A 22,579-nucleotide genomic window follows, 5' to 3' on the forward strand; every position below is an offset into this window, starting at 1 on the left:
GTACAAAAAGGAGGATGTATTCCAGTTGCAAGCTAGTAACTGGAGGGTGTCGATGGTACCCCTGAACCCATAACAATGTGAGGTTTTAACAGCATATACCGGTATTCATTTATTGCTGACTGCATAACATTTGTATACCATTTACACTTCTGAAAATCATCAAATAAATTTAACTGAACTGAAATGCAGTAGAAATGTCAACATATGGACATAATCATTCCACCCCTAGTCTCGACAGAATCTTGCTCTCGCAAAAGACATTGCCAAAAAAAATACCCCACAAAAGAAGACTGCATGCACATAAATGTCTTGATTGATTTGATGTCTAATATACAGTCGGTGAATACTGTGTGTGTGTGTGTGTGTGTGTGTGTGTGTGTGTGTGTGTGTGTGTGTGTGTGTGTGTGTGTGTGTGTGTGTGTGTGTGTGTGTGTGTGTGTGTGTGTGTGTGTGTGTGTGTGTGTGTGTGTGTGTGTGTGTGTGTGTGTGTGTGTGTGTGTGTGAACTCTGTGTAGGATGTGATCATTCCTGAGCTGATGAAGAAGTTGGATATCCTGGGTGATAACGGGGTAAGTCTGGACAGGATGATGGTGATATACTCTCTACAATAGTTATTACATTTTGGAGTCTACAGTTTACAGTACTGATCACAGCACCTCTCTGTGCTGCTTCCTCCTCTTGTGTAGAACCTGCGTAATGAGGAGCAGGTAGCGGTGATCCAGGCAGGCACGGTGCTCTCTCTGTGTGAGAAGGTTGGTGGAATGGCCCTTTTCATTCAAGGTCTGTCTCTCTACTGACAAACACTGTCATAGCCATACAGTAGGTACTGGAGGCTATATCCAGTATACAGTACTGTTGCATTTCTAAGATTGTGTAGTATTGTATAGTAGTGTCACGCGGGAGACCGGGGTTCAATTCCCCGACAGGGAGCCATTTAACAATGTCGTGGCTTCCTTCCATTGTCAATCAATCAGTCTTTCCATCAAGCCACTAGATGCTTTAAACAGACAGTTCTAATTAGTTTCTTTTTTTTAATTACTCACAGTTCAAAGTGTTGCTTGGCCTCCAATGGTTTCGATGATGTACTAAACATTTGCACATGCAACAAAGAAAATAGGCCTTTACAATATTCAAAAGAAATAGGCAAAATTCAAAGAAAATAGCAAACAACTTAGGTATTCTTTCTTTCTTGATAATGCTTATATAACTTTATAACTTAAGGGGCGGCTACGTGGCGCAGTGGGCAAGGCGCTCGCAACGAATGCTGGAGACTAGGCTCGAACAGGATGCCTCCTGTTCGAGCCCCGCTCTCCACATTGCTTTCAGTTTAGCTGGTCATCCACAGTAATACACATTGGCCGTATTACGGGGAGGGAAACTGAAGGGTGGGGATTGGGCGTTGTGGACAGCGACTCCTACAGGTCGGTTGGTGCGCCTGCGCAGTAGAATCAAGAAGCGACGGGGGCGGGGCCCCTCCAAAGCCCAGACCCCCGACGCTGAAAGATCGAGCCGCGCAGGTGAAAAGATGCGACGGCTGTTACCTCGAGTATCGGAGGGGACTCGTGCTATGTATGACTTAGTCCACATTGCAGCCGGCTTGTGGGAGGCAAGAAACAACGTTCGAAGACAGGGGAGGGTTGAATTGGACGATATGAAAAATTGGAATGGGAGAAAAATTTTAAATGGGAGAAAAAGTGGATAAAAAAAAGAAAAACTTTATAACTTAAAGGGTATTTGTACGATTTGTATGTACGTGTACGGGTACAATACGGTACGTGTAGTACGAAAAGGTACGTTATGAAAAGGTTAAAAACTGTTTCCCGACCGCGTCTCTCAACAGGTTGCCTTCACTGCGGCTTTTAGCGCCGGCGCCGTGGGATTTGTAGTCCTTTATAGTGCATTGACAACAGACGTCACAATTAAGTGCCTTTTCTTATAAAATCGAAATACTGGCTCTAACATACCGGCCCCTATTGTCAGGGCCGCCTCAGGGGGTGTGCGAGCAGTGCGGTCGCACAGGGCCTCGCGGGAAGGGGGGCCTCGCAAAATAAAAAATAATTTTTTTTTTTTTTTTTTTTTTGCGAGGCCCCCCTTCCCGCGAGGCCCTTTTTCATCACAGACCTAAAATCTAGTTTTGCTTATATGCTTATATATTTCACATTAGACACGTTTGTAGAATGTGTCTGACTTGTTCCTGCCTCTGCGGCTCTGCAGACTGCAGTTTTCCGGTTTCTGCGGCTTTGCTGCTCTACAGATTTTAGGATAGTGTTTCCGGGCCCTTCTCCCGTCCGCCGTAATAGAAGAAGAAGAAGAAGAAGAAGACACACGACTAACACGAGGTAGAGGGATGATTTAATTCAGCGCTATTCAGAGGAGCCAGTGGATGTCTTTTCAAAAGCAGCATGGATCAGAAGAAATTACACCGTGGGCCAAGAAAGTCTCCTTCCAACTTTACCATTGGCGCCGCATTGATACTGCGTTATGGTGAGTCAACTATTATTATATTCCCGCCGTGGACCTATCTCTCTCTCTCTCTCTCTGGAGCCAAACTGGTCGACTAGCTAATAGTACTACTAGTAGCTAACGGTGTGTGCCTGGTGTCAGCACCTGGCTGTATGTAGCCGCATAGCTTGCTTCTGCGTTAGCTAATGGTTAGCTGTTAGCGTTAGCCTGATTGAGCTAACTGTTAGCCAGTTAGCTGTTTAGCTTCGACGTTAACTGCCGGCTGCGCTCGGCTGGGAACGTTCGTTTGATGCTATCAGTTAGCCTTGAGTTAGCTGTTAGCTTGTGCTACGACCATTGACATTAGCCGTGAGAATAGCAGGGGGTTCTGGCACTCTGACTAGTGACTACGACATCATCTTTGACAGAAGATGTAGTCGGGCCTGCACCATGACAAGGCTCTGGCCATAGCTTATTTTTGTCCCGACAGCGAGAGGCCTTTCGTCAACGTGGAGACCTGTGTTACGGCCTTTCGCCCTGCGTTCCTTGGTGCAGGTAAGATTAATGAAAATGTCATGACATTACCCCACTCTTCCTTCCTTCCCCTCCCGAATGTTTTGTTAATAACGATGTTTTTTTCCAGGCAAAACATATGCTACTTCACAACATTTGGAGATACGACATGTGCTGTGTGTGAATGTCTTGGTCGTTTGTGTAGCTTGGGTAGCGTTGGGCCGTTGGCCAAAGCTGTGTGTGTCACAGTACCTGGCTAGCCTATTTATCTGATGTCGGCCATTGGCTCCTTGCTGCTTTGGTTTCTCTATAGACCCTCTTCTCTTTGGATTTAAGTGTTGATCTTTGTCCTTTTTGATCTCTCATACATGCTCTCTCTAACACACACACATGCTCTCTCTCTCTCTCTCTCTCTCTCTCTCTCTCTCTCTCATACATGCTATCTCTCTAACACACATGCTCTCTCTCTCTCTCTTTCTAACACACACAGTCTGCCTATGGCGGCCTTTCTCGATGGCTAGGCTGTGCTCGCTGAGTCTGTATAGTCAAGGATCTTCAGTCACAGTGCTCAGGTATTCTGCCACTGTGTACTCTCTGTTTAGGGCCAAATAGCATTTCAATTTCTTTCCAATGTGTCTCTCTCTCTCTCTCTCTCTCTCTGTACACTGTATATTGACTGTAGAACGGGAGCTCTCTCTCGCTCTCTCTTTTGCTATATGTTGACTGTATCATGCCCCGCCTCGGGCAGCGCTATTATTTAAGAATATGTTGACTGTATTAAAAAAATTAAAAAAAAATAAAAAAAAATATATATATATATAATTTTTTTTATTTATTTTTTTAAACCTTTTTGGTGGGGGGGGGGGGCCTTGCGTTAAATCTCGCACAGGGCCTCTCATTTCTCCCAGGCGGCCCTGCCTATTGTTATGGGCATCTTTAAAGGAAAACTCCAACATTTTGGGAAATTAGCTTATTTAACATCTTCCCTGGAGTTAGACAAGAAGATACATACCTTTTTCGTCTCTCTGCATGCATTGGGCTTAGGGAACGCCTGGACCGTTAGCTTAGCTTCATCACTGGAAGTGGGGCAGACATCTAGCCTAGTTCACTACAGTCAGGAAATATACTCCAAATACAATCAAAATGCAACTCCCAAATGTTCCTGTAAACATGTTGTGACCTGTGTATTTACCACGTCTCCCAGTCACACAATTCACACAAGTCTCCCAGTCACACAAGTCACACGAGTCTCCCAGTCACACAAGTCTCCCAGTCACACAAGTCTCCAAGTCACACAAGTCACACGAGTCTCCCAGTCACACAAGTCTCCCAGTCACACAAGTCTCCAAGTCACACAAGTCACACGAGTCTCCCAGTCACACAAGTCTCCCAGTCACACAAGTCTCCCAGTCACACAAGTCTCCAGTCACACAAGTCTCCAAGTCACATGAGTCTCCCAGTCACACAAGTCCAACAAGTCTCCCAGTCACACAAGTGACTTGGAGACTTGTGTGACTGGGAGATTTGTGTGACTGGGAGACTTGTGACTGGGAGACTTGTGTGACTGGGAGACTTGTGTGACTGGGAGATTTGTGTGACTTGGAGACTTGTGTGACTTGTACTTGGAGACTTGTGTGACTGGGAGACTCATGTGACTGGGAGACTTGTTTTTTTTTTATCACATTTTTTTATTATGACTTAACATGAAAACAAGACAACACAATACAATAACCATAATAACAATACACAGAACTTCACAGGGAGATAACAGAACAATAATAATAAAAGAAATAACTATTTATAAAAACAGAGTACAACATTTTAAATTTTAAAGGGGTACTATCTTACAATTGGCCTTTCCCAGTATTCAGTACCGTTTCCCGGCCGTGTGGCTCTATATCAATAAGACTTATGTCTCTAATTCTCATATTGCCGCACTCTTCCAATTCCCCTCACAACCCTCACCCTCACAAAACGGAGTCATCTCAAAACGTGCATATCAGTGATGTCAGAGATTTCCAGCTGCATAACAATGTGGCAATTGTCACCAGGCCACACAGTGGTTGGAGCCCAGCCTCAAAACGGCTTAAGATCCTGAGGTAGAAAAACGCTGCCCCTGAGTACCCGACCAGAAATACAAAACAATGAACCTTTTCGAAAAACAAAAACCTACAGAGTGTTCCATAGACTCACAGGAACCGTGCAAAAGTGCCCAAACAGTGAAGAAATAGCAAAATAGCAAAATAGCTCCCCCCCAATAAAATTCCCCCAGTTAAAGTTAAGAAGGACAAGACAAAAGACAAGACAGACAAGACATTTCCTCCTCCCCCTCCCACGAGACCGCCGGACTCCCCCGAACAAGCACCTCAACCCCGCTCAGCCGCACACGGCGGTCCTGACCTTCTCAGCTGCTGCAAACCACAGGTCAATACCAGCCTGCCCCACCCCAATCACCCGCGCCGTGGATATCTCAAGATAAATCACATCCAACAGTGTTAGGGACCAGTTAATCACTGTGAGCTTCTCAGGCTCCTTCCATCTCAATGCTATTAGCTTCTTCGCTGCTGTGATGCCCGCTAGGACAACCCTTTTTAGTTGTACGGACGCGGGTAGTGTCGTTATATCGTTCAGGAGTAGCGTAACAGCTGTGAATGGGATAGTTAAGCCACACAAATCTGAAAGTTTGTCCGTTTTTGACCTCCAGAAGCGGGCCACTGGTGGGCAATCCCAATACATATGCATATAAGTGCCAGCGGCCCTTTGGGAGCACAAAGTGCACCGAGAGTTGGTTACCAGTCCCATAGCAAATAGCTTCCTAGGTGTAAGATAGGTCCTATGAATATAATTAAAATTAATTTGCTGGTGATTGGGGTTGCGGGAAGACAATGCCACATTTGCCCAAACATCATCCCAGTCAAACTCGGGGTCCAACTCCGGGATATCCACACGCCAGATTGTATCCAATGACAAATTTTTATACGTGGATTGAATTAAGAGCATATAAAAGTCTGAGACAAACCCTCTGGAGGTCGTCCTGTCCACTATGAGCCTGAGGAAGGGGTGTGGTTGCAAAGCTTGAGCCCACGGCACGCCATGCGCCCTCAGCGCTGACCTTAGTTGAAGGTAAAGAAAGAAGGACTCGCCGGGAAGATCATAAAATTCTCTTAAGTCCTGAAACGCCCGAAGGCCGTTCTTATCATAAATATCCTCCAGAGTATGAACTCCCCTCCTTTGCCATTGAGGAATACTAACCGGCTTGTGCTCAACAAGTAGTTGCTGATTATTAAAAATTGGAGAGTCCAGGTGCCATGGGCATTTAACCCCACACGATTTCTGTACATTACGCCACGTTTGGATCACGTGAGTTATGATCGGTCCATACCTCAATGACTGGGAGACTTGTGTGTCTGGGAGACTTGTGTGACTGGGAGACTTGTGTGACTGGGAGACTTGTGTGACTGGGAGACGTGGTAAATACACAGGTCACAACATGTTTACAGGAACGTTTGGGAGTTGTATTTTGATTGTATTTGGAGTATTTCCTGACTGTAGTGAACTAGGCTAGATGTCTGCCCCACTTCCAGTGATGAAGCTAAGCTAGGCTAACGGTCCAGGCGTTCCCTAAGCTCAATGCATGCAGAGAGAAGAAAAAGGTATGTATCTTCTTGTCTAACTCCAGGGAAGATGTTAAATAAGCTAATTTCCCAAAATGTTGGAGTTTTCCTTTAATAACAATAAACAAACATTCAAAAAGAGCCATATAATATATAAGCCATAATATATATCATATTCTATTTGAGATAGACAGGGTGTGTTAATTGTCCATCTTCAGTTATTTCCTTATTCTAAGGCAGGCACCAGTAGGCATATTTAGCTTATTGGTCTTTCCAGCGTGTTGGTTTTTGTCTTAAGAAGAACACTCCAAATCAGTCCTCCAGATCCAGGATGCGTCTCCATAACTCTTGCCATTAACCAGGATCCCCGAGGTGCATTTGATCCATAATTAATACAATGTCTCCAGGTATGAAGTTCTTTTTAATGCGATTCCATTGCTGTCTTTCTTGCAAAAGTGGTAGATATTCTTTGATCCATCTGGTCCAAAACAAATTTGCTATATACTGCACTTGTTGCCAGTGGTGTCTTGAGTATGTATCTTGCTGATGGAATAAGCCTGGGGGCAACAAAGGTTTGACCTTGAGCTGCAGCAAATGGTTTGGTGTGAGAGGTTCCAAGTCATTTGGATCATTTGACAGTTGACACTATAGTTATTGGTCGGCTGTTGAGAATTCCTTCAACTTCACACAGAACTGTTGAAAGGCTTTCGTCATCAAGTGTTTGTTGTTTTGTGATGGATAGCAGAATTTTCTTTACAAGCCGGATTAATCTTTCCCATACTCCGCCATGATGTGCTCCATAAGGAGCATTGAAGGTCCATTTCACATCCTTTTGCTGGAGGGCTTGTTCTATTTTGCTCAGATTCCACTCTTATATAGATTCCTTCAGCTCTCTTTCAGTGGCAACAAAATTAGTCCCATTGTCTGACCTCATCTCCAATACTTGTCCTCTTCTGCTGATGAAACGTTTGCAGGCATTAATGCATTAATCTGTATCTAACGAATGAGCTACTTCCAAGTGCACCACTCTGGTTGTTAGACAGGTAAAGAGAACTCCATATCGTTTCACAATGCTTCGTCCTCTTTTCACTGGACCAAAGTAATCCACTCCAACATATGTGAATGGTGGTAGGTCTGGTGTAATTCTGTCTTTTGGCAGATCTGACATTTTTTGTTCCCCTGCATTTCCATGCATGCGTCTGCACACAGTACATTCAGATATAATTTTTCTGGCTAATGCATTGGCACATGGTATCCAGTATTTTTGTCTTAAATTAATCTGGATAACATATGATTCCTTCCACTGTGACCAACTTGTTGAAGAATATCCCGAAGTATGGTTTTAGAGACATGGTGGTGTTTTCCAAGAGTGCTTTGCTTCCTCAGGCATTGCCATTTTATTTAGCCTCCAACCTCCAAGCCTCCAACCTTTACCAGTTCATTCTCATACACTGGATCCAATTTATACAGTGTACTACTTCCTTTGATAGGTTTTCCCCTTTTCAAAGTGTCCACTTCCTCTGGAAAAGACTGTTTTTGACAGAAACACAACACTGCTGTTTCAGCCTTATCCAAGTTATCCTTAGAGAGTGCGAGACCTCTCATAGAGTCTTTAAACACTCATCTCCTTCTCAATCAGCTTTATTCGATTTGGTTCTTGTGCTTGAGTAGAAGTAAGTACTTCCTTCCTCTTCTTACTTAAAAGCAGCAAGAGATGTTTTACTTGAAGAAACCATGCAACCGCTCTTTTCAGTTTCCTCCAATCAGAGTAGTGATGCACTAGCTTGCTTGTGCCATTTAGGTCAGTTGCAATGGTTGGGTTCACATTGAATTTTTCCTTCTTTACCTCCGGATCATCAGGATAGCTGTCATTGACCAGTTTAAGTGCGTCCGGAAACTCAGGCCATTTGTCCTCAGGTTTTTTCAGAAACAATGGACCATTTATCCAAGTCTCACATTTCAAGAATGATTCTGCTGCCAATCCCCGAGATGCATAATCTGCTGGATTCAGTTTAGTGTTGATGTATTTCCAGTGTGATGTTGCTGTTGCTTCTCTTATCAGACTTGTTCTGTTGGCTACAAATGTCTGAAACCTTAGCGTTTCATTCATGATGTATCTCAGAACAGTCAGTCCAGAAGACAAGTTTGCATAATGGGATTTGCAGCTCGGTTCTGATCATCTTGTCCATGCGTACTGCCAGTACTGCTGCTGTGAGCTCCAATCTTGGGACAGTGACTTTTTTCAGAGGCACGACATGTGACTTTCCTGACATGAAGGATATGTGAACGTCTTCGTCTTCATTTGTCATCTTAAGGTAGGTGACAACACTGTATCCAATCTCGCTTGCATCACTGAAATGGTGCAATTGTGCAGATTTAATTTGTCCATAATTCTTTGGTTTGATACATCGATCAATCTTGAAGCTTTCTATCTGCTTTAATCTCATGAGCCATCTTTGCCACTGTTTCTTGAGAGCCTCCGGGATTTCTTCGTCCCACCCACAATTGAGTTTGCACAACTCTTGTAGGACATGCTTTGCAGTGAAGATAAATGGTGAAAGAAATCCAAGTGGGTCATACACAGAGCAGACTGTTGAAAGGATGCCTCTCCTTGTGGCTGGTTGAGATTTTAAGCAGACTTGAAACTTGAACACATCTTCCTCCACATGCCACTGTATCCATAGGGCTCTTTCTATTGGAAGACTGTCTTGGGTCTCTAAGTCCAGGTTTTTTACCTCTTTGGGTTTTTCACTCTTTAGGATGGAGACCAACACAGTTTTACTGTTGCTTGTCCACTTTGTCAGATTAAAACCTCCCATTGTACAAAGATCCTTGAGTTCTTCACATAACTTCACAGCTTGAGCCGCAGAAGCGACAGATTTTAAGCAGTCATCAACATAGACATTTCTTCCGACAGTGTCAACAGCTTCTGCAGAGAAATCATCTTTGTTGTCTTCAGCGGTTTTAGTGAGAGCATAGGTTGCACAACTTGCTGAGGAAGTGGTACAAAATAGATGTACTGTCATCCTGTACTCGGTGAGAGGTAAACTGACATCTCCTCCTGGCCACCAAAGAAAGCATAGATAACGATAACGATACGATACTATACTCAAAACGTACTTGAAAACCTTGTTGGTTTCTCAGACTATGTGCTAAACTGGTTCAAAACATACATTATACAACATAGAGGGAGAAAGTTCTATGTTAACCCTAAAGGTTAACCTTCTGTAGTGTGGTTGTGGTGGATGAAACTTGCCACACAGACTGACAGCAGGCCAGGGGTGTGACTCTTGGAATATTACCCTAATCGGCCTGATGGGGGCGCTTAACCCTACCTCTCTCTTTCTCCCTCTGTAGTGGCTGAAGCAGATAGGCAGCACAGAGGCTGCTCTCACCCAGAAGATGATCGACCTGGAGAATGATAAGGTGAGAGACGAAGATCAGAATACCTAATCCTCCAGGCCCAAACCCAAAGGAGATTGTTAATACCCCAACTGATCCCAGACACAAGTGGATATTTGTCACCCCTGTGGAGTAGGGTGGTCCTTGGATTTATTTTATTTAACCAGGCAGGTCAATTAAGAACAAATTCTTATTTACAATGATGGCCTGGCGAGAGGACAAAAAAAAGAATGTATAACTAAATAAATAAACTAAAAGGAACAATCCAGTTAAGACTATTGGACACAGATGATACATACATCACAGAGGTAAGATAAATAATTAAATCACGCACCAAACAAACAAATAAAATTACAAGGTATGTAAGACATGAAGCAGGACAATTTACATGTACGTTAAAAGGCTGGGTTGCAAGTGTGTGTAAACAACTCTGCGATAGAGTCCTTAAAAGGAGTGGGGGGGGGTAGGTCTTTTGCATGTCGTTCCAACTAGGAGCAGCAAATCGGAGGGAGGTTTGGCCAGAGGAAGTGTTAACACAGGGAACATCTAGCGAGATGTGGTGAGCAGCTCTTACAATATACCCAGAGTGTGCATAGTATAATCCTTGATTTACCTCCTACTCTTATTTGTGGACATGGCTGATGGGAGTTGTTCCACCGATACCTGCTGTCAAAAAGCCAATCCAAAGATGTTAAGTGGTAATCCTGTTACATTTCATACACCGCACTTGCTTTCCGTCTTGAAAATACATCATTAGTCATACTAAGTAACTACTGAGTTAATCTTCTATTAATTCCAAACAAACCACGGTTGCTGCTGGTGATGTAAAATTAATCATTTCCTTTGTGCCAAATTATGTTTGTGGGAATGTCCAACCAGAAACTGGTCTTTAGCAGAGCAAATGTAAAACATTTCAAATAACTTACTTTAGGTGGAATCAGTTGCTATCAATTGTCAATAGAGAGTGGTGAAACTAATGTTTATTTATATGAAAATGTTGGAGATTATTACTTTAATATAACCTACCCTATAGAATAGAACCTATAGTCTTTTACTGTTTGTAGACAATGATTACGTTGTTGGGATGCGTTCGCAATTTGGCTTCACATGAGTCTCCAGGGACAGTCTGGATGAAACCATGCAACGTCCAACGGCCTGTCGTTTGGTTATCTTCAGTTCAGTTCAGTTCGGTTATTTTTTATTTCGGGTTTTGGTGTCTAGTCAAGAGCTTTATCCACAATGTCCCTGTAGTCTCTCCCATGGAAAGACTGTGGAGCTCAGTAATAGTCTAACCAGATATGAGCATTAAACACTTAAGGATCCTGTCCAGCTCTAATAGTGACTGCAGCAAGAGAATGAGATTTGGATTTGGATTCCAAAAGATACATGCAGTTTGGAAGCAGTGTTTACTCTGTTCTCAGTGGAGGAGTTGGAGACGTCGTCCCAGAAAGAAGCTCTTACTGTGGTGCTAAACCAAAAAAACATATACTTCAAAAAAGAACATCCAAGGATGTACGGTAGCACTCACCAACTTTGAGAAAAGGGACAGTGCTTCAGTTTTCACACATTTATTTTGGCCATCAAACAAAACATGCTATCGTTTGGGCCTAGTCAGCCTTCATCAGAGCATAAATGTAGTAGTTTACTCTGTTCTCTTCTCTCAGTGATCCTTCCGGTTGCTATGTCACATCCTGTGTTGTGCAATCTGTTGTTCCAGGAGATGTTCAGTAAGCAGAAAGGCTTCCTAGAGGAGGAGCTGGACTACAGGAAGCAGGCCTTGGACCAGGCTTACATGGTACGGAGCCAGGTGTCGCTATGGTGTCGCTATGGTGTTGCTATGGTGTCGCTATGGCACAGTGGGGGTTCTACCTGTAGGCCTCAGAGACCACACACACACACAAAACAACAACAACATTTAAACAACTACACTAATCAAAGTTTCTCACAGTAGGCTGAACGGTTTCATTATACAGTAATAATATAGATATCTGAACATTGTCATTCAGGCATGTAACATATTAAGCTTTAGGAACCCATCTAACCATCATAAATCCACCATGCATTGTAATAATACATTTTGTGATATTTGTGCTGGGATACTGCATCTTTTACAAACAAATTACTATACGATCTTAAACAAAAAAAAAGAGGTAGACTTTCTTAGACATTTGATTATGTTTAAACTGAGATGGTGTAAAACTATTCAACTGTGATAACGGATATCAGCAAGACTGATTCTGTGTGTTAGCTTCTCTTCTCTCCTGTCTTGATGTCAACCTCACCGACTCCTCCTAGGCCCGTTAGCTCCCAGATGGCATGACATAACACATCACTCCTTCTGTTTCTAACCATTTGATTCATTCAGCTGTTTCCATGTTGGTTCGTGTCTGCGGTGGTCCCGCTTTACATTGTGTTGGTTAAGACGTGGTGTTTACATGGTGCAAAAAGACTAGACACGTTGTATCAACATGATATAATCAAGAAATGCATTGTTTGTTATTAACACATTGCCCAGTAGCAACCATGTAAATGCCTAGTCCAAAAGAACACAATACAACATGGAACAAGCTAGTGTTCTCCATATCTGCCATGGTCACATTGTGTGCGTGTGTGTGTGTGCGTGTGCGTGTGTGTGTGTGTGTGTGTGTGTGTGTGTGTGTGTGTGTGCACGTGCACGTGCGCTCGTATGTACCTGTGTGCTTTTGCACGCCTCTGCGTCTATGTGCATGTGCACGTCTGTGTGTGTGTGTGTGTGCGTGTGTGCGTGTGTGTGTGTGTGTGTGTGTGTGTGTGTGTGCACTGTGACGGCACAGAGCATACAGGAGCTGGAGGCCACGCTGTACTGCGCTCTCCAGCAGGAGCGGCCGGCGTGCCGCGCGGTGGCCGAGTCGCTGAGCGAGCGGCAGAGGGAGGAGCTGAGGCTCGCTGTGGACAAGCTGCGCCGCCAGATCCTCCGGCAGAGCCGGCAGTACGACAGTCAGATCTTACAGGAGCGCATGGAGCTCTTACAGCAGGCCCACCAGGTGAGACACACCAAACCCCTGGTCAGGTGATGTATACCGCTGAGGGTCAGGTGACCACATACCGCTGAGGGTCAGGTGACCACATGCCGCTGAGGGTCAGGTGACCTCTGCAGTTTCAATCTAAGCCCCACCCCCAAACACCTCTGAACCTCTGATGAAAAAAGATGCAGTATCCCTACTTGTACTTTTGCGTGGTGCGAGTCCTTTGTTTGTGTGAGTCGTGTATGTTTGTGTGAGTACTTTATGTTTATGTTTGAGTGGAAGTGGGAGAGAGTGAGAAAATGGTGTGTGTGTGTGTGTGTGTGTGTGTGTGTGTGTGTGTGTGTGTGTGTGTGTGTGTGTGTGTGTGTGTGTGTGTGTGTGTGTGTGTGTGTGTGTGTGTGTGTGTGTGTGTGTGTGTGTGTGTGTGTGTGTGTGTGTGTGTGTGTGTGTGTGTGTGTGTGTGTGTGTGTGTGTGTGTGTGTGTGTGTGTGTGTGTGTGTGTGTGTGTGTGTCATGTATACCTCTCCACTTCTCAACCCTCACAGTGACCTTGTACCCATACCAGTATACATGTACTGGCATGTACAGTTACATGAGGCATAATGTTCTGAACGTCATTTGAAACTCATACCTAACTTTGTCATGATATATACCTACTGGCCTCCAACCACAAAACATCAAAGACGCATCTAGTGAAAGGTACAGTATGATAAAAAGACAACGTATGACGTCCACAACATGGAGAATAATACACAGCCTACTTGCCTGCAGCTTTAGCCCCGAGGAGATACAGTATTAAAGGCGCCACTTTGCTGAATTTCAACCTTAATGCTATTGTTCTGTAGTGAGGAGGACATGTGTTCGGTGCGAGAGAGCAGAGCTCTGATGAACTGCAGGTGCTATTTCCTCAACTAGTTGCATCTGTAGTATAGTTAGGCTCCAGGAAAGTCCAAGAAATAGTGTCTGCAGTTGTTGTTGAAATAGAGGGTGATGTCACCCGATGGAGTTTCTCGAGGGGCCAAATAGTGATCAAATATTTATTTTTGTGTCCTTGCAACAGAACAATAGCATTCAGGTTAAACATTTTCAAAATGCGCCTTTAAATGTGGGTTTTATTCATACATTAATGTAGATCTGTGGATGATAAATTACTTTCTTAACTCATAAATTAGAATATAGGTCTGTTTACAAAACATTGTCAACGTAAACAAAGGTTTTAAAGCCACAAAATACATATTTATCTGTTTTTTACTGTTCCCTGTATCACTAGCTCAATAAATCAACTAGATAATGAACACTAGTCTCCATTTCAATGTCTTATTTCTTTCTTATTTTTTTTGTGGTGGGGCTACCCATTTGTTTACGTTTGTTTGGATTATAGATTCCGCCTTTAAATTGGTTATGCCCCTATGTTACTTACTACATTTGCCAAAGGACTCGAGTCCCAACTGTCTGTTTATCTCAAAGTGGTGAAAGGGAATGTGACTGCAGCCAAGGACGCTACTTGGAGCGTTTTGTTAGTCAATCCACTTTCTCCTTAGCCTCTGAGGAGACTATCAGTCACTTTCCACTTGTTCGTTTTTGGGCCTTTTCCCATCGCCATGGCAGCTCATTCTTACTTTGACACTGAGCAACAGCTGCCATGGAGACAAGAGGTGCATGATGGGAATGGATTTGGGCTTCACTCGCTTTTATTAACTGTTTAGCAACTGTGTACCTTTTTGAAGCCACACTATAATAAAGCTCTTGAAAAGCGCAAATAGTATGTGATATGTGTTTATTAATAAATGAAGAGTCCCAAGAGGAACACTGTCCTACCCTCCCAGCACATTTACAATACAAAGACGCATCGCTTGATGTTGGTTGGATTCAATAAGTCATTTCTGGATTTGTGTTGAGATGATAAACAGGTTCTAAGTGTTTGTAAGTAATTAATTCAGAGGCATTTTTCCCCTCCCTAAAACGACATAGGGACACTTCACCAAGAAGCAATGCTGAATTGTTTTGCACATAATCTCGCACACATCCAAAAACTCAAAACAGTGTTGGACACATTCACAGTTATTGAGACCAAATTAGTTTGAATTATGGCCACCAGTGATTTCATCAGGGACATTGAATCCTTGTGTTAATTGCAGCTCCATGAAATGATGTAGATGACAAAATAGCAATACCTTGTCTTATAGAGACTGCTACCTTATACTGCTAACACAACACAAGAATTCAATGTAAATGACATCACCAGTGGCCATATTCAAACTCCTTTACTCTCAATAACCTTCAAACTAAATTAACCTGTGCAAAACTGTTTATAGAGTGTTTGGATGTGTGTGAGATTATGTGTATTAAATAAATCAGCATTGTTTTTGGTGAAGTCCTTAATAGCTGTCAACTCTCTCAGGTTGCTACATGGTTTTCAACCAGACTAGAAACCGAAGTAACAGATGACTTCCTGTATGCATGCATATGCATTATGTACAAACTATTTAACTTGTGTTTGGAAGATATTTGACCATTCTAACCACTAATTCTCTGTAATTCTCTGTAATTTTTCCTTACAGAGAATTAGAGAGTTGGAGAACAGGATTGATGTGCAAAAGAGACTAATAAAAGAAATAGAGGAAAAGGTATAAATACACACTCTGTCTCTGAATCTGAATCTGTCAGGAATGCATTGTTTCATGGCTTGGGGTGCGATTAGCCTGCATGTGGATGAAAGACGGAGAGAGAGAATGACAAATAAGGTATTGTGTTGATGATGCTACTCTTCTGTTTTATGAAACCAACAAATTGACACCGTTCCCTCTTCTTTTTCTCCTTTGAATCATTTGGGTTTCTTTAGTTTTTGTTCCTCTTTTTGTTTTTCTCTTTAGCATTTATTCTTTGGCCTTAACAGAAGCAACATGGACCGACATCAGGTAAGAACGATGCACTTCAGTGATCAATGGAATGATGGGGGTGGTCATGATGATGATGGTGATGCTTGTTTTTTCTTTTCATCAGGTGCTAAGGCGCTCGGCGACATGGCCTATTTGTTTTTTATGCATTTGTAGATGGCTCACAAACCTTATGGCCTTTTTGATAAAACACGCACTTTTTGTGGAACCTGGAATGCAATGGAGTAAAACCTTTTTGAAAACAACAAAATACAAAGATACATAAGATATAAGTGTTTTTTTGTTTTGTTTTTAATATTTTATATATATAGAGAGAGATGATACCTATTCTTGTGGTTCTTGGACCTGAAACGTAAACCCTGACTCCACTGTGAGTTAAAAAAATATATATATAAATAATAATAATAAGCCCATGGACTTAGTTGAAAGGAAACACAGAATGGGAGAAATATCCCAGGAAAAAGAACCACAGCCTCAGATGAAGGAATGCCAAGCCAGACGACACGAACAGAAAGCAATCACACAGAGAGAGATGGAGAGAGGAGTAAAGAAAGAAAAGGGACTGAGAGATGGGAGGAGTGAAAACCTTGAGCCGTGCCAAAGTGCTCTGGACACAGGAGGTCTCGGCAAAGTCCAGCGTCCACATCTGAGTTTCTCTGGAAACCAGAATAGAAAGCAGCGGAAAAACCGAACTCACGACACTGGAGGGTCACATCAGGACAGAGATGACTGGAGTTTTTGGCTTTTTGGAACAAAAAACAGGTAATACTGTGTGTTACTTGTCTGGTTCTTTGAAACAGGTTGTCGGGTTACTTGTGGTGGACACCAGCGGGTCTGGGTTGGTTGTGTGTGAATGATGAGAGGGGAGTCAGGGAGCAGGTCAGATGTCTGTATTTTTTTGGGAGATGAAAAAGCTTAAAGGGGAATGTCACCCATTTTAAGAATGCAAAGAGAGAACCCTCCAACCAGTGACGTAACTGGGATGTTAAATCTGGGGGTGCTCCATAGACAATGACTAGGACCATGGTTTTATGTGTGTGTGTGTGTGTGTGAGCTCTTACACCTAAATTAGGTTTATATTGTAGCATTGCTAGATCTGAACCAGAATCAAAACCTCTGATTTTACATCCTAGATCGATTGGAGGGTTATCTCTATCTGATTTCTAGCTTTAGGAAAGAGTGGTGCGTGTTCACCAATGCTGACTTAAATGTCCTGGTGCACAGGAAGAACATAACGTGCACCTGGTGGGTCAGGATGTACCTGAGTGGGCCTGGGAAAACGCTTTCCTCATCCTCTCATTCATAACTACTTGTGACAAATCTAAAGGTTTGCTTGTGGAGTCAGTTATCCATTAGCTTGTCCCCGTCTGGACCGTTGCTATACTCAGTAACCAAATAAACTTTGAATGGTGCCCCGTAGTTTGCAGTAGAGAGGGATTTGTGGAATGTTGGGGAGGGGAGCAGGATGAGGATGATGAGGAGGAGGAGGAGGAGGAGGAGGAGGAGGAGGAGGAGTAACTTGAGAGACGCCTGCGGTTGACGACTTGCTAGCAAGCTGTCGGTGTTGTGAATAATAGATAATGGTGTGTGTGTGTGGGGGGGGGGGGGGGTCATGGGTGGAAACTGCCCAATAAGTGACAGAGATGGTTGAGATAAAACGGGTGAAGAGAATGAGGTGAACGTTCATGTGTTGATGATGCTGTAGTTGTTGGTCGTCTGCTCAGTAGAATCTCACCCTCAGTGGTTGTGAGGGCTGTGGGTGTTTGGGTCACTAACAGATAATAGGGAATCTTAAGTTATTTGTAAAGAATAACCACAAAACTGCTAAGCAGACACTAAGGAGAAGGGGGAAATAAACAACAACAAAAAAAACATTTACAGGTGGAACGCCTCAAAGTGAGAAGAGTAGAATAAATCAACTCCAAGAAACAGGACAACACTCAAAGAGATACCGAGAAACCGAGAAAATAAAACTGAAATAGGCCACAAAGGCACCTTCTAAAAAAGGAGTTTATATAATGACAGTTTAAGAAAAAAATAATCAATTACAGACTCAAAACAGCTTCTAAAATGCAAAGTGCTAAATAAAGCCAGTAGCCTAGAACAAGGACAGCTCAATGAAAGGCTAAATGCTCAACAGGGCAAAGAACAGCACTACACTGAATACTAGAGAGCCTGACCGTAAGGAGAACATACACAAAAAAGAATGAGAAAGCAGCTAACCCTGCAAGATTAAAAAACGTAAATAGGCCCAGCATTAGGCACAGCTGCAATATCACAATCAAGCCCACGCACCTGCCCTTCTAAGGGACAATTAACATTGACATTGACATTGACAGCTATCCATCACAGGAATAAATCCACAGAATCCAGTGATGTCCATCACAGGACCACCAAACCAAGTAAAAACCATGATAGAGGTAGAAACTAATAACAATTATTACCCTACGTATGTTTATGTAGTGCTTATGCCTGTACTTAACCTTCTTCTACTTGAGTGTGGGGTAGTGTAGTGTAGTAGTGTAATGTGACTGCAATGAGTTCTTTAATTTACAAATGTTCATCCTCTCATTCATAACTACTTGTTATTATATTTAACAATCTAAATATTTGCAAAGACCACACCAGAAATAGTACTCAGTTACTCAGATACAAACACAAAATCATAATGAAACATACATTTTCATTTACTTACCCTACTTGAGTTACTGTATCCTAGACAACTACAGTAGTCTTACTTTTACTGTTGGTAAGTTTCACTGAAGTGAACTGATACTTATATACTTATATATATAATATAAATATTAGTCATATCATATACATATTACTAAATGAATAAATATTAATATGATATGACTTATATACTTATATACTATACATGATATATTATATACTTCAGTACTCTTTCCACCCTGTCGGTTCCCATCCCGTAGGCTGTAAGCAGTGTTCATCTAACAGGTACAACGCCAAAAGGTTTGACCCACGCTCATCAAATGGAGGATCACGTGACGGTCCCAGTGGGGACAGGAAGCAGTCCTGTAACCATGGTAACGGACTCTGCGGTGGCCGCCAACGCAGACTTGAACCTGCGGGTCCTATGCGACAGGGTCATAGTTCTGGAACAAAATGCCAGTTCAATCAACCAGTCTGACAGCTACATGCAGAACAGGTGAGAGACGGGGGGAGACAGGATCTCATGACACACACACACACACACACACACACACACACACACACACACACACCTAACTACTAGCCTACACACTCACATATGGCCATGGCGATATCACATATCACAAAACATCTGACAGCGCTGTGAGTGAGTGTGTTGCTTTCATCCTATTGCCTGGAATTTACCTACATTTACCTACATTGTGGATTCTCTTTGCTGGTTTACTTTGCTCACAGTTGAAGGTAAAACCCCACAGCAGTATATTAATGTCAAAGTTCCTGTGAAAGTGATTAAATTTCATGTTACCATGCCTGCTAGTTTAGTGTGGGCTAAGTGTAACTTAACTAGCTTCTATGCTAATGCTAAGCCAATGTAATGTGAGCCTGTTTGTGCTACTACTGTGTTGCTGTGTGTGGTTAGGATCAAAGATCTGGAAAGCTCAGAGAAGACTCTCCTGTCACAGCTCAGCCGGCTAGCCTCCTCCGCCACCTCCCACCCCCACGGTCCCAGCATGCAACCCAGCCAGAGACTGGACCAGAGGCTCCACATGCTGAGGGAGGAGGTCAGGAACATGGTGAGTATCCTGGTCGTCTCCTGTGTGTGCAGGCGTGGATTATATCCAGACTACTAGGTACTTTCATTGCAGATCTCCCAGAGACTTAAAGTGACAGTTCTTCTTTATGAAGCCTGTGTGCTTTTACCTTTACACTGGGTATTATTTCAGTACCCTATCAGTAGGGGAGAGTGGGGTAATATGAGCCAGTTTTTACATAAAATTACCTCTCGGGAAGGAAAGTAAAGACTGAAGTAAAACAAGTACATCTACCCATATTTCAGGATGTTTACTACACATTGAAATGATAAGAATGCACCTGCATTAAAGGGGTATGCAAATATGACTTATTAACCACATAACGTGCACAGGGACGTATATGTGCTCACGAGCACTTGCGTGCAAGTCACAGCACTTTGCAAGCGTCTAGCTGCTCAGGCTGCATTTTTCGCTGAACATATAATATACCGTTCAAAATATCTATTTGTTGCCGTTCGAACGCCACCTCACTCGACAAAATCCGTGCCTCGGTTCTCGAGTTACATGACGATATGTCAGGCGAGCGTCTTTTTACGTGCGTCAGATGACCACCCCGGACTCCAGACACTCCAGAAATGCCAATGATGTTGAAAATTATTGGTCAGCGTTGTAGCCAACGAGTGTACGTTTCCAACGATACCCCATGTGGGAGGGGGTGCGAATAAGGGAACTAGGTGAAAGTTGACGAGCGAAAACCAGAAGTGATTCAGACTTTAGAACACACAGCGGTGGATGAGGAAATGGATTTTGGAAAGGTTTTTCTTTTGTCGTCGGTTTTACTCGGACGTCTCTCAAAGACCCATTTCTGAACGGATTTTTATCAAATTTGGACCTGTACTACATAACACGTCAGGCGTGGTGTTTTCCAGCTTATGCTATGTTGGAATATGGAATCTTGCAACCACTACAGAACATTTTTAGTACACAAGTTCAAGTTCAACTCAAGTTCAGACCTCTGTTACGCTATTTCATTAGCACTAAAAGTGATTTTCCTTTTTTTACATTTACATTTACATTTAGTCATTTAGCTGACGCTTTTATCCAAAGCGACTTACAAGTTCTGTACGACAAGCCATCAGGAAGGGCACAACTCTATCAGCTGAGCAACAATGTTCATCAAAGTGTTGAGTGCTACAGTGTAGGTTAGTTTATTAGGACAAGTGCATGACAGTACGGTTAGTTAGGGTTTTTTTTTTTTTTTTTTTTTTTTTTTTAATTCAGATAATGGTTGAAGAAGTGCGTCTTTAGTCGACGGCGAAAGATTGGACGTGATTCGGCTGTCCTAACTGGGGTGGGTAGTTCATTCCACCATTGTGGGGCAAGGACTGAGAATAGGCGACTTCTCTTTGATGACCCTCCCGGAGCTTGGATAGGAGTAGGTCTGAGGCGGCCAGAAGATGCAGAGCGTAACTTCAGAATGCTATCTTTCAAAAGATACCAGGCTCATGCATGTGCTATAAGTATAAAGTATAAAGCTAAGCTTTGCAAAAAAGTATCCAGTCCTCAAGTTGAAGTAAAAATAATTGCCACTTTTCTGGTTGCCTGTTAAGAGGTTAAAGGGTAAGTTGATCCAAGCTAGGGGTAAGTTTATACTTTAAGTTGAATGTGGTAAACTGACTTTATCAAGTCAAAATAAAAAAAAGAGTGGCAATATTCATGACATACCACAGGTTCGAGTGTATTATTGCTTTTATACAGCAAGTTACACCGTTGGGAAAAATATAGGATGAATACAGACAATTCTAGGGTCTTTTATATCGATTTCAGTGAACTTGGCGTAGACATTTTTTTCCTAAAGATGTCTCATTGCTATTGAATATCAAATGGAGTAGGCTATCAACAAGCTTGGCAACGCAAACGAATGACGTATTTGTCTAATTTAACGTACCCGTTAACTATAAACGAGTGGATAGATATAGGACGGGCCTACATCTAACGGTATTCATAAAAACAGCATTATTAGACGTGCCAATCCAACGAAAGATGAGCTGGATGCGCTGGAGAAAAGCCATAATTAATCCTTCAACACCACCAAGTCGACGGCCTGGGCATTGGAACTGTCCGAGGTGCTGATGACTTTTTCCGACTTTCGCTTGCATTAGACTCTATATCTATCCACTCATTTATAGTTAACGGGTACGTTAAATCAAACGTAATGTTGTCCGCGGAGTAGGTCATGTTGACAATTTCTGTTTGATGAATGGCAGTTTAAACTTTCTACAACATTCTAAAGCCAGCGGTATATTCATGGTGATTTAACCGTGAGTGTATCATGAATATACTCATAGCTTAGAACGCTCTCGACCAATCACAATGTGTGGTCTGACCTACCTGTTGTATAATAAAATATGATCTATTCCTGTATCAAATACAACTGAGCAGCACAGTCTCTTTTCTTATGTCTTATTGACATATTTGACATTTTCATTAAGTTTACTTTTAACAATATGTTAAAGTGCAATATCACAGCACTTCTTAGGTGTAAGATCATGGAATCAGTCAGCCAGCTGTAACACGGCCAGCTGTTTAACATGACCAGCAAGCTTATTCTTTAAGTCATGTTAAGATGTTGTTATACATTGGTAGTTCATCAACATGTAGCTTTTCAAACCTTGCTGAATTTGATAACTGATATATGAAAAAGGTACTTTTAAGTGCAAAAAAGTGTTCTTTTTTCTGCTAACAATGTGCTAACCACTTTTTCGTTGTGGTTCCCTCCATCAAAGTCTGAGTAAAAGGATGGCTTCTTCTTAAATTTGTGGTCAAATGACAGACAATTTGTACATTTCCCCGCCATTTAGATTTTTTTGAAAATAGCTTTTTCTCATAGTACTCCTTTGTTGTTTTGCTGTGTGGAACCTAATTCAGAAAGTTGTTCGCTCAATGTCAGCTATACCTGTTATTAATTATGTGTGTGTCTGTGTGTGTGTGTGTGTGTGTGT

At 42.5% G+C, this 22,579-nt stretch overlaps 1 protein-coding gene across 1 annotated transcript in view; it reads left to right on the forward strand.

Moving 5' to 3' along the window:
• Window positions 1-15,609, forward strand: part of jakmip1 (janus kinase and microtubule interacting protein 1) — a gene marked incomplete at its 3' end in the record, with an annotated part of 116,121 nt that extends 100,512 nt beyond the window's left edge. The window contains exons 16-21 of the mRNA XM_084332340.1: window positions 516-569; window positions 687-752; window positions 9,927-9,995; window positions 11,689-11,766; window positions 12,785-12,994; window positions 15,538-15,609. Coding sequence (XP_084188466.1) covers window positions 516-569; window positions 687-752; window positions 9,927-9,995; window positions 11,689-11,766; window positions 12,785-12,994; window positions 15,538-15,609 — 549 coding nt within the window. The remainder of the gene's footprint in view (window positions 1-515; window positions 570-686; window positions 753-9,926; window positions 9,996-11,688; window positions 11,767-12,784; window positions 12,995-15,537) is intronic.
• Between the last annotated feature and the right edge of the window lie 6,970 nt (window positions 15,610-22,579).

Source organism: Notolepis coatsorum (genome assembly GCF_963971535.1).
Source record: "Notolepis coatsorum genome assembly, chromosome: 16".
NCBI classification, from domain to species: Eukaryota; Metazoa; Chordata; class Actinopteri; order Aulopiformes; family Paralepididae; genus Notolepis; species Notolepis coatsorum.